Source organism: Gymnoscopelus microlampas, assembly GCF_963454915.1.
Source record: "Gymnoscopelus microlampas genome assembly, chromosome: 8".
Taxonomy (NCBI): Eukaryota; Metazoa; Chordata; class Actinopteri; order Myctophiformes; family Myctophidae; genus Gymnoscopelus; species Gymnoscopelus microlampas.
Genome location: NC_139945.1, coordinates 20,593,242 through 20,606,955, shown reverse-complemented (window position 1 = coordinate 20,606,955; position 13,714 = coordinate 20,593,242). Strand labels below are relative to the sequence as shown.

Sequence of the window (13,714 nt, the reverse complement as noted above, 5' to 3'; positions counted from 1 at the left end):
CTTCTTATGTTTGAGGATGTGGTGTATGCTTGCATAACATGCATTTGTGTGTATGCATGCAGAACAGCAACAGAAGAAGGTAACTTCCGATGATATGTGACATACATAACGTATGTCACATCAGCACTCTCACATCTATTATCACTACACTGTACTGTATGTACTGAAAAATATCTAGACTCCCTAAACCACAGGGACATAATGACTTAAAATGTGTTTGTTACCAACCAAGCCATATAAGCCATATTCAAACCTTTTTTTAAATAGCCAATCTACAAATATTTGTTCTAGATAAAGACCATGAGGCTTAAAAAAAGTGCTGTGTGAGCATTTTTTTATTTGTTTTTTCTTGTGGTTTGTTTCCTTTTCTTTCTTACTTACTTGTTTGCACCTTTGCCAAGAAAGTATGATCACTTTGAAGTCAAAATGTAGTTGTTGAATGTAGCTGTTTAATGAGTTACAAATCATCTCATGCTTGAGAGATACAGTATGCAGGCTACAATAATCTGGCAGGTTATCCATTTGGATGCCAAAAGCCAAAGTAAGTGCCAGCACTTCATTTTAAGTTTAGGACTAGGCCTACTTCTTGAACAAATTTATCTGAGAAGACGTCTCAAGTTCACTGGTTTGAATACAAATGACTAGCCTTGTTTATGTCTGCCATCTAGAAGTTACAGTTAACACTCCTATTGTATTGACATGGAGACACTGGATTTGTTTGTAAGAAACATGTAATATAAAGACAGTTAAATAATTAAACACTTTACATATTAATACAAAATAGTTCTGGAATGTGTTGTTATTATCTATGGTATATTATCTGTTGATATGGCTCAAGCTAAAATCACCAGGAAATTCCAGTTTATGTTGTTCTTAGATACCATACCACTACGCCACCAGTAGATGGAACTCTGACATTACAACAGGAACACTGAGGAACAGCATATCATTGTTTTAGATTTTAAACCTTATTTATTCTTCATCATTTGACCCTGTCACTTGCCAAAATAATTGAATGAATTTCAAGTGAAAACACACACAGTTTTTATCCACAACAATCAGTACAACATTAGGCCATACTAATAAGCGCATCAACATTACAAACAAATTGAAGAAGCAAAGGGTCAGTGTGGACACGATTCGATTATGGGAAACGTTGTCATCATCCATAATATACGATTATGTATTCTTAAATCTATTTTCTCAACCAAGGACTTCAATTGCAATTTACTTTTAAGTAGTCCTGTGGCATCATTAGTTTACCTTGTGTGACTTTGAAAGACGTTATACAGAGATGGAATTTTTCAGTATTGATGCCCTCCTCTAATTTCTAATAAAAGATTAGGCTACTATCTCACTGTTTTTAGTTTTTTACATCCACTAACATAATATTATACGTCTTTGGCAGCTGGTTAGGTGTCAGGCCTGATGACTGGCTGGGTGGCTAGACAGCCGCCCGCCCGCCTGCCTGCCTGCCTACATGTCTTTCTTTTTCTTTTTAAATATTTTTTGGGGGGCTTTTATGCCTTTATTTAGACAGGACAGTAGGCTGACAGGAAATGGGGAGAGAGATGGGGGGAGACATACAGCAAAGGTCGTCGGGATCGGGAGTCGAACCCGCAACACGCTGTCAAGCTGGATTACCAGCGTATGTGGTATGTGCCTGGACCGCTAGGCCAGCGGACGCCCCTGCATGCATGCATGTCTTTCTGTTCGTCTCTCTGTCTTGTAAGACTAAGCTGCCTCACTAGAAACCAGGCTGAAGGGCTCATAGGTTGAGCGACTGGCTAGAAGGCAGACTAGAAGGACTATAAGGCCTTCCAATCATAATCCCTTCCAGATTAAATCTTAAAACAGCGTGGGAGGACGTGCAGGGGTTGGCATAGACAGAGCTATTTACAGCTGCTTCTCTGTTAAAAGTTACAGTGGAAAAGAAAGGTGTGTGTGTGTGTGTGTGTGTGTGTGTGTGTGTGTGTGTGTGTGTGTGTGTGTGTGTGTGTGTGTGTGTGTGTGTGTGTGTGTGTGTGTGTGTGTGTGTGTGTGTGCGTGTGTGCGTGTGTGTGCCTGCTTGTGTGTGTGTGCATATGTGTGTGTTTTAATGTCCTCAGGGTTAGCATGTACCATCACATAGGCTCAATCAATCACTCCTGTCCCGCTCAGAGCACAAATCACTACTATGTACACACACACACACACACACACACACACACACACACACACACACACACACACACACACACACACACACACACACACTCACACACTCACGCACACACAGCTGCCAAATGTGGAAAACTGCATCAAGCACCAAGCACACCCGTCCCACTCCAGTCGTTTCCATAACCCATTAGGCTAAATGTATTGACAACTACACATCAAGTTTGTTTTTTTGTATTGTTGTTGCTTTAATTGGTTTATCCACAGATGACCGGACACTGATGCTAATGCTGATGATGTAACAGGTCTGATGTTTGGTCCAGGAACTGTGATCCAAGGCTCTGTGGACCACACGCCACTCAGGTTGCTCTTTCAAGCTTATTGCTTATGAGCACATCTCTCTTGCTCTGTGATGTTTGGGAAGATTGTCTGATCTCACCAGTGGGAAAACATTAAGTCAGTTGGTGTGGTGCTGACTTGCTTGTTAACGAATAACCCTCTAATTTTCCGGCATTCGGATCAGTGAGGTCCACAGCCAGGATGAAGCCGTGGTTCTGTTCCACCATAACCAAGACAGCCCAGGTAAGACCACTGTTTCTTGTGTGTCATTTTCTCTTATGTTTGCATTCGTATTGTAGGAATGGTATACATGTTTTTACCCAAACTTAAAATAACTGCTGCAGGAAAATACGGTACGTTTAGATGTGTGTATCACCATCCTTCCAACAACCAATTATAAACAGCTAAAATGGATAAAACAACAGAGTAGAATACAGTAAAGTATACAAAAACATTCCTGTGTCCCTGGGAAACGGCCGGTGCATCATCAACAACGCAAGTAACATAATTGCTAGGTATGAAAAGCTGAGTCATACTGTACGATTCTATTTCTTCTTATGCACTCTTCCTTTGGACATTTTCTCCCTTGTCTCACTGCCTCTGTCTGTCTTCATCAGAACAACTTTGTTGTTTTCACTGATGCAAAATTGAGCTATTGACTCATTGTCTTTGTTGCTTTAATATATTATTGTTAATCTCAGTGTGACTTGCTGGGGAAATAAAGGTCATAATATAAAATGAAAACTTAAATACTTATGCTAGCACTGAGCTCCAGTCCAGAGTAGACTACAGTGTAGTTGTGTTGTGGTTGATAAAGCCCTGACAGTGGGTTTCTATGACCTAAACAGAGAAAATATATCCATGTTTTTTCTCCCAGGCTGTTAAATGAACAGCATTATTTTTTACAGACTACCATACTGTATGTCAAATGTAAGCCATGCCCATGCTTGTTAAAAATACACATGAAGTTACAGTTGTATTCCTTTGAATAGCAGCATGTACTGTACTGTACGTAGAGTTGGTTATCATCCAAGTAATGGATTCTGCAAGAAATATTGGGTAAAAAACTGGCACAATTGGCAGCGTTTCCTGTTGGGAAGCTACGGAGGTACAACACTGACCCACCAATGAATCAGAGACCAGGGTTCGATTCCCAGCAGCAGTGACTGAAGCTTGACTGGATGCTCCAAAGGACACAGAGGGTGGGAAGCTGGCGAGGGATCATGTCTTTGTCATTGCACTATAGGACTACACTCTATCTATGTATTGCCATTTCTCACAAATGACAATGATAGGCTATATATATGTTCCTTTCATTTTACATTTGCTAATACATGTGTATATATTTATGTAAAGTATTTTGACTTCTTCTACTGGTCACCTAACCTTAATCTGCTTCTTTTGAAGTATATTGATAATATTATTTGATATGCTATGTATACATCCCACACCACTGCTGTATTCTTTATACATTTACATTGGCATTGGATTAGCCTGTATTCTCTCTTGACAAATCTGTACTTGTTATGCCTTTTGACATTAGATGACATTTCTGATTTGCTAACATTGTATTTTCTTGTCTCTGTACCCTTCTGGTTAACCCTAATCCTGAACCTAGCAGGCACAAAATAAGGTATAAAGGGCACGGTCAATAGGTTTTCCTTGTATCAGTATAGTGGACAGTGGACCAGGCTTTTGGCAATATTAATTACACGCACCACGCAGGCAGGCGCGCACGCACGCGCGCGCACGCACGTACGCACGCACGCACGCACACACACACGCACGCACACACACACACACACACACACACACACACACACACACACACACACACACACACACACACACACACACACACACACACACTACAGCGAGCGAGCCTGCTGGCGGCGGTCTGAATCAATGGTGTGATTGTGCCTTTAAGAACATGGGGGAAGGGCGCGCGCGCATATGTGTGTGCGGCTATGCGCGCCCGCGTGTATGAGAAAGAGAGAGAGAGAGAGAGGGAGAGAGGGGGAGAGAGAGCTGAGCTACCGACGCAGCAGCCCTGCCTATTATCCCCATTCTGACGTCCTTCCCCTCTCTCTCTCTCTAGTGTTGCCATGTCCGCTTATTATAAGCGAATTTGGGCTTGTTTTTCTGTAAAGTTGCATGTAAATATTGGTAGTTGCGGGTTGCGTTTTTGTTGTGCTTGTTTTTGTAGTTGCTTATTTGGGCTCGTTTCCTAATGGTGGTTCTCAAACGTTTTCATGTCAAGGACCCCCAAATTTTATGTATTTGTCTGGTGCAGAGCGGACTGAGAATATTTTGTGCCAGGGACCTGTGTATCAGTTATGTTGTTGAAATATTCAAATCCCCCCCCCCCCAGATTCTTTTGATAATAGCAGATCTACAAGCTCACAACGTTGTGAGCTTGAGTAGATCTGCTTGCTTGTAGAAATAAAGTGCTCATGTGGCCTTTGGGTTTGTTTTCATAGACCTGGTTGCTTGTTTTTCTCCCAAAACCTGGCAACACTGGTCCTTCCCCTCTCTCTTGTCAAAGACTACAGTTTGGGGGGCTGCCTGCCGCTTTCTGACGGTTCCAGTAATCGCAACAATGTTTCCGAAACAACAAGGGATACATTTGTTTCTCTATCCTCACCCAATGCTTACTTTTTGTCGCAAGTAAGTTTTAATAACAAACCAATGAAAGCAGAGGGCGATGGGATTGATACAGCCGACTAGAAGAGGGTCAAAACCCACCCGCACATCCGATCCGTCGTTCCTTTATCCGCAATTTGCCATTGATTACTCAATCTCAAGGCCTGCACTTTAACTCTGCACTGAGATGTTTGTTTTAACGGGTGTCCTGGTGTTTCTGCGAGACTGATCGACGTCCTTAATGTCAACCTGAAAATCTTTTGGAATTTTTCAACGAAAAAAAAAAGTGCTTATAATATTGCTGTGCTGTTTTTTTTTGTGTCCATCGATTGTTTTAATCGGTTCCTCTCTCTGATGACGATGTAGCCCCCGTTCCTTCTGGCCACTTGAGTGAAGATACACCCATGATCATCACGGGTCGAAGGACATGAAGGACTGTTTTCTGGAGGATATACTAAAACAAAAAAAAACTGAGATGGTACGATTATAGAGTCTGTGAAAAGGAACCCGATTTGTGAGTTGTTTTTTTTATGTTCCCAAGATGAGGCTTGGTTGGTCTTCCTCTAGAAAGCCTCTCCCTACATCATCACCAGACAGACATGAAGTGGATGTAACCACCAGGGTGCTTGTTCTCCAGCCAGTTTCACACGTCTAATTTTTGCTGTATGATCACTTGCACAGTGATCGGCACTGCCTTCAGACTGTGTGACAATGTGGATTGTATAATAAGACACAATTCCCTATAACTGTAACCCTGGAAGAAGAGGCATCGATTTGCCCAGGAGGAGCAGTGAAAGACTTGGTGTGTGTGACTGTCTGTTGGTGCTGCTTTGCGGCCACCGGCTGACTGTTTGTTACTTACAGGGGTAGACTTTATTATAAACCCGTGAATAAGGACAGTATATTCCCATTTGTACTGACTGGTATTATTGTGGCTGCCTGGCTGGACAGTGAAGATCAACTCAGGGACGATGTCTTCACGCGCAGCAGCACTGCCTGGTGGGAACGAGCGGAATTCGGACCATGTAAGTATAAAACTGGGCGTTTCAGCTCACCACCACATCCAGTAACATCACGTTTTATTGTCCCTTTAAAATCTCTGCGGGGCCGGAGCTTACACAGTCTGCCATGTGTACAGAGAGCAGCTGTAGTTGCGTATAGACCCCGTTAATCTCCTCATTTGGGACGATTGGGAAGAAAGGCCATATATATATATAGGCTGCCCTTTAGTGAATGTGCATTGATGGCCCGGATACAGGATAGGTGGGCACTAGGGACATCTGGGCACCTCGATGTAAAATTGGCTATTTTGTCCAAAAAGTAACATGATGTGAACATGCACAGTACATCATCATCGGACTTAATTATATCCTTCTGTTCAACTTTTTGTTTATGCCTCAAAATGACTGGATATACAGGTTTTGTAGCAATTGTAGAAATATTAGACCTTAATTGTCGAATGTTTAAGCATGTTCTAATCATGTATACTTTACTTTACTTAAAAACATTTCCAAATATATTATTTTGTAACATTTGAGACATAATAGCCTATTTTACATTGAGTAGCCCAGATGTCCCTAGTGTCCACCTGCTGTTACCATTGTAAATGGGCAGAAAGGCCATAGGCTACCCTTTAGTGAATGTGCATTGATGCCTGCCTCTATGGTGGTTCACGCTGTACAGAACGTCAGTTTTCCTGGGCATTTTTATCCTCCAGAAAACGAACACACGCATAGAGTACATCTTGTTCATGAACACCCAGACCACCTCAGTCTACCGGTGTCCCCAATGCGCATGCCTGTCTTCACTAAACGAAACACAGTAACTGCCACCAGGCGATCAATAATTAATGCTTTTGATGTAAGAAATACCCATCTCTATCCACTCATCTATTCCTCCTCCTCCACAAGCTTTCTGTCAATACATCCACCCATCCTTCTTCTCCTCATCGATACCCCATACCCCCACCCATCCCTTCCCTCAACCTTCCTCCCTCTCTCTAGATGCCTGCACCCATCTCTTTCCCCACTCATCACCTCTCCATACCACCCATCCATCCACACACCCATGTCTCCTATCGACATTCGCCTCATCTCGCTTCCGTTGGTACATCAATTTATCCACGTATCACCTGTCATACAGACCTGTCATCTATCTCTCTCCCTATATCCACCAATCTGTTCCGGTTCCTTCCGCCTGGCCTCCATCTTTTCACCTATCCTTGTCACCCTCACCATTCTCCCTCCCCCTTTTCATTATCGGTCTGTCCTTCCATTTGCCCAACTTATTCAGACATTCTTCAATTCTTCTCTAATTTGTTGACGATTCCACAAATTCATGGTGCGCCTCAGTGGAAAACACAATGCTGCACAATGTACTGTCAGGCTAGGCCAGTTTGTCTCAAGAACATCTCTCTATAATATGCAACAGAAATAGGACTTTTGGTTGAAGCAGTGGCTGAAGAATTTATCCGGGGGAAAAAAAATAATTCTGTATTTTATCACTATGGATGTTGTCAAACTCAGAGCTGAACCTCACACAGCTGTGGATGCCTGTTTATATGCATATACAACTGGCAGACTTGTAGCATAGCATAGCTATGGTACAGATGTACCTACTCTCTTGAGTACTCTCATCTCTGCCTCAAAAGTACACCCATGATGTAGCATAGTGGTAGTCAAGAGGATGGGTCACCCATCCTCTTGACTACCACTATGCTACTCTATCCTGCAAGCCAAAGAACTTAGTGAAATATTCTCTGCATCTCACAGTAGCCCATATCTTCTATCCTGCCAAAAATGTTATTTTGTAGTATTAATGATTTCAATTGACTTGAAAACAAAACTGTATCAGGACCGTTGACCCTTATAAAACTAACACACGGAAATGTGTTACTGCTGTGTGCATTGGTAGGGCTATATTGATGCTGACTGATCTTTGTAGTCTGAAAATAGATGTTTGGGATTTGTTATCTAATGTGTTTAGTTGAATGACACAAAAATCAACGTTGTTCAGTAATAGGCTGTGTTGGTAGTCAGTAAACATGGTATATAATAGGCATGTGTCAGAAGTAGTTCTGAAGCTCCCTTTTGCGCCAGCCAGGAGTTTACAGTATATTGTATTACAATGTTTCCACCATACCACTAACCCAATCATCGTTTTTTTGGGTATATTTTGAAAGTATGGATACAACCACAATGCTACAACTTCTTGAACAAAGATCCAGTGATACCCTGGTATTGTAGGTAAAAAAAAACTCATTCTAGAGTCACATCCGATTTTCTCAAGTGAGGGTGAGGTAGAGGGTAAATTTAAACCAGATTGTTAGTATACCTCTCATCTTAGGGTCACAATCCGATTTTTAGCCGCATGCTGAAAGCTAGCGGCTCTACAGACAGCACTAGTCCTAGTCCGACACCTGAGTGACACCTAAGTGTCATTGGCTGTCCTGGCTGTCCTTCACACTTCCCGCCAATGGGGAGACGGTCCTTTGCACTTTGGTCATTTCTTGTTTCTCTTTCTACATATAACAACCCATTTATCTCCACCCCCTAGCAATATTACATTGAACAAGTGACACACACTGGGACTTGATCAATCAACGCCTGTTGACCCCAGAGTAAACTACTGATGATGTGTCCCTCAAATTCTCACCCTTATATAGTTTTATTGACTTGATACAACCACAATGCTACAACTTCTGCCCCATATATTGCACAATTTGTAAGCTAGTCCGCAGTCCATGGTGAACGTTTGGGTTTAGAGGGCCATTGCTCTGGATTAATTGCATAGCTTATTTTTATTTATGCTACCAGGTTACCATCCATGTTACAATGCCAAGCTGTCTGACTTGAAAGTAGCTAGCTGGCTTCCCTTCCTGATCTTGCACCCTTTCTGCCTCCATACTCCAGTATCAGACTGAATGTGAGCTATCACAGTCAGATTTTTATTTCCTATGATCCTGGCATAAACCCAGAGCCATAGCACTTTTAGATGTGGCAACATCCAGAAGATATTTGATCATCTGATGTGAATCTGGGTGGCGGTCTGTTTGGACAGTCTGTATCAGTACCCATCCACCCAGATACAGCATGCAAAATGTATGCCCTAACAACACTCGCCACTATCGAGGTGGTCTTTGTGAGTCTAGAAGTTGATTCAAATGAGGCCAAATCAGTTTTCCAAGAGCAGAGCTGGTCTTACAGTGTGGTGCATTGTAAGAGAAATTATATGCACAGTAGTTGTCCGAGTCAGTAACATGGGAATTCTTTATAAAGCCAAGCCAGTAGGGGGAAAAAAAGCAACATTAAGCTTTAAGTCAGGCAGCAAAATGATTGCTTTGCTCTCTCAGTCACAAGCCACTCTTGTTGGCAACCTCACCATGGCAACAGAGGGGGGTCTTCAACACACCCACTTGCTCCCTCCAACACACACACACAAAATTGTTCCCTTTCTTCCTTCTCTCTTGCACTGTCTCTCCCTCTAGGAACACACACACACACACACACACACACACACACACACACACACACACACACACACACACACACACACACACACACACACACACACACACACACACACACACACACACACACACACACACACACACACACACACACACACACACACACAGTGAAAAGAAGGGGGTCTGAACAGGAGGAAACTGACACTCCTCTCCTGCCTGGGTCAGCCTATCACATTGCTGCGCTTAGGCCTCCCAGAAGGCCTCATTGACATGTGTGTAATTAAATGATGCTAGATTGTATCGTGTTCCTCATGTCTTGTCTCCATGGGAAAGACGTGGTGAATGAATGTATGGGAAATCATGAACTAGGAAAGCTGAATGTATGGTAGAAACGAAAGCGGAACATACAAAATAATGTTCTATTCTATTCTGAACTTCAACTGCTTTATTGTCACAAAAGTGGGTGCAATTCCTTTTTTGTACAAGCTACCATAATTTGCAGTTTTCAAGGAAGGGAGTAAGAACAGTAGAGAAAGAAAGAAAGAAAGAACAAGGAAAACAAATTGGATATTCCTGATATGAGTCCAGTAAATACTGTATATACATACTGTGCATGCTTAGAAGAAATGGCAATGGAATGAGGCAGTTATAATACCAGATACAGTAAGGGGTGTATACATGAGGTGCAGCAATAGAATTGCAACAGATATAGAACATAGACCGTTGTGCGTACTGCGTATGAACGAAGCACTGGAGCTAATACGGAAGCAGTCCTCTCTTGATGGCATTTCCGTCACATCTTCAGTGGACTTGGGTGGAAAGGTTACAAATTTGCTGTAGCACACTTTCATAGCCAAGTGTGTGTGTGTGTGTGTGTGTGTGTGTGTGTGTGTGTGTGTGTGTGTGTGTGTGTGTGTGTGTGTGTGTGTGTGTGTGTGTGTGTGTGTGTGTGTGTGTGTGTGTGTGTGTGTGTGTGTGTGTGTGTGTGTGTGTGTGTAAACATTCTGTTTCGTAGCATTCCATTGCATAAACTCCTCTCCTCAACTCTCTTCTCCTCTCCTCATTACACCACACCTGTGCCTCCGGCATGGCCTGTAGAACTGAGATCAGAGTCAGACCAGACCAGACACATAGTTCTATTCCAAAAACAAACTGTAGTATTTGTCTGTGTATTCTGCCCTTTCTCATTCAGTGGTCAGTGACTAAGCTTAAATGAGCTAGAAAACCAAATAGAACTCATCTAGTGAAGAGATGTAAGATGCTATACCCTTGTATACCACCCCATTGCAGCTGTTGCAATTGTGCCTCAATTTTTTATAATGTGCAGGTTACTAACGAGACTGCACCTTTAACCACTTAAGCCCTATATACTGATTGTGAACTATTGTGAAAAAAGACGATCTACAAGCTCATCTTGTAGATCTGCTGCAGTATCTATTATATAAAGTGTTAGTGTTGATGCATTTTCCATATGCCCAAACTGGGGATGCCAGAGTTAATGTGGTTAACTACTTCAATAGTGTCCCTATTCTGGGGCAAACATTCGGCGAAAATGTGCGATTGACAAGTTCAACCACTTAAGCTTGTAGATCGGCTATTTTCACCAAACATATTTGGTGTAAAGGGAAAAAAGGAACAGACCTAGCTCCAAGGGTTTAAGTTGTTAAAAAAGCTGAGCTTTATAGACATCAAATACGTAAGGGACACTGGGCAATGACTTCTTATAGCTGCTCCTCCATCTCTACTCTCCTGCTTCTCCCTTCTGCTATGCCATAACCTTTGACCCCTAACAGCTTCAGGTCCTGATATGATTGCATGGTGCTTGCTTAAAATAGTCATGTGTCATAACAACCCCATGAATCAAGTTACTGGACTGTCACTTGGATAGTTTTTCGATTAGTGTGTTCCTTTTCCTCACCAGATTGTGTGTGTGTGTGTGTGTGTGTGTGTGTGTGTGTGTGTGTGTGTGTGTGTGTGTGTGTGTGTGTGTGTGTGTGTGTGTGTGTGTGTGTGTGTGTGTGTGTGTGTGTGTGTCACAAGCCACATTTTGAGACAAATGTACATCAGACCAGTTGATGGAGAAGGCATGTCCAATTGTGGATACAACTGGTGTCCCCAGTTTCATGAGATTAGGGTAAGGCCTAAGGTTAGATGTTTGTGTGCATTTGTGAGACTGTGTTTGTGTGTTGTTGGTCTGCTGCAGGAATGACAACTAGATGATTTGTCAACTGTGTGTGTGTGAGAGAAGAGAAAAAAGAAAATGAAGTGTGTGCATGTACACACATGTACTGTACTACTGCATGGAGTTGTCAATAAACCAACAGGTCTTTCCTGGTAGTCACTGTTGTGTTCACCAACAACAGTGACAGGTTCATTAGCGCACTGCCCTGACTTGTTAGCCAAAACTTGGCAGCCGTTTCTGATGGAACACGGCAGGTAGTAGTTAGTTGGTATAGTTATAAACAACTTGGAGCATTTAATCAAATTGTTCAGTGAGCTGAGTTTAACCTCGTATGATCTGCATTAAATGAGGGTAGGTGACATTTGCTGGCACACAAAGCCAAGCTTCGGTGCATTGTCTTCAAGCCAGCTAGTTCAACTGAAGTGAGAGTGAGTTATGGGTGTAACGGTAGCCTAAAGGTTGGAAAAAGGAGATTATGAATAGAAGGTCACTCTTTTGCATTCCTGGATTGCTGGGGAAATGAAGGGGGCGATGGCGGTGCCCTGCCTTCGGCAGCTACTTGTTTACTACTGTTTACTGTTGGAGCAAGGCACGCAAACCCTCATGTTCTCTAGTGGAGCTACTCTGTAGCCTGTTCTAAAATCAGTTGGGCACATCACAGGTGTGAATTTGTGTGTGTTGCTGAAAAAGAGCAACCAAATCCATGCGCTTTCCTTGCACAGATTAGCAGTGGATGCATGCACAGACACGTTCAGTTTTTTTTAAAATGATTGTCATTAACAGTGACACTTATAGCTGCTTTGATTTGGATGACATTCAGATGTTGTGCTTTTTGTCATAACAGGCTGCTTTCCTGGCAACAATTATGTACTAATTATAGAGACAAGTTTGGCACAGGTGATGTTTCTGGGTGATATTATGTGAAGGCTTGCTGTCAGTTCATGCTTCTGCTCTCATCTAAAAATGTACAAACACACTCACTGTCGCATAACATGTGGACATGCACATACAGGCAAATACAAATACAGGCAAAAGCAAATGACACAAACGCCACAAATATACGGTGAGACTGATAAACAGGATCAAACAGACTCATACACATACACTGTTACACCAAACGTAGTTGTGTGCATTGCATAACGGGGATCTTCCATTCCTTAGGCACCCAGGTGTCACCTTACTCTGTTGTGTCTTCACAGGCATAAGTTACAAACGTAATCATGACACAATATCTGTGTTTGTGTGCATTTGTGATGCATGTATGCTGAAGCTCCCATGTATGAATAGATAAGCAAAAGGTCTGCTGACTGAGTTATTTTCATTGTTTGTGTGTTGAGGATTTTACTCTGTAGAGACAACAGTGTTAATGTAACTCTCTGACAACGTAAATACAGTATGTTGTGTGTCCATATACAGTATGTACAGGGTCCATTTGAGTCCATATTTATATGTGGAATAATTATATTGAAACTAACTACCCACCACAAGAACATTGTTTCCTTAATAATGTATTATATTTTGCAAACTCCAGTCACGTAGTTGTCCTAATAAAGGGGAAGAGGGACGTAATTTTAGTTGAAGTTCTTTGTTTGAAAGAATTGAATTGTGAGTGGAATATTGTTGACAGACACATCCACATCAGGAATGTGACATCCATGGTGACGGCTTAGGCTCACAATACTTGGGAATTTGGAATGTCCCTGTGTGGAACTCACTGCGCTGGGTAGTTATTGGCCGATTGTGCCAGTTCACCACCATCAAAGTAAAGGCCTCAGAGTGTTAAGAGAAAATGACCTCTGATCTATGTGTCTGTTAATACAAAATGTCACATTAGTAGCAGGAGCCACTGTTTTGATCACAGTTTAGAGATGATAACTTGCATCTCTAGAGAATGTTTAAGGCATAACCAGCGACTCTGTGAAATA

The 13,714-nt window shown here is 42.2% G+C and overlaps 1 protein-coding gene across 3 annotated transcripts in view; it reads left to right on the top strand.

The window, feature by feature from the left end:
• The first annotated feature begins 5,062 nt into the window (after positions 1-5,062).
• The window catches only part of mark4b (MAP/microtubule affinity-regulating kinase 4b), a 75,559-nt gene continuing 66,907 nt past the window's right edge, over positions 5,063-13,714 (top strand). For all 3 annotated transcript variants that reach the window (XM_084064399.1, XM_084064398.1, XM_084064400.1), the window contains exon 1: positions 5,063-6,164. In XM_084064399.1, coding sequence (XP_083920525.1) covers positions 6,111-6,164 — 54 coding nt within the window. In that variant the 5' untranslated portion in view covers positions 5,063-6,110. The remainder of the gene's footprint in view (positions 6,165-13,714) is intronic.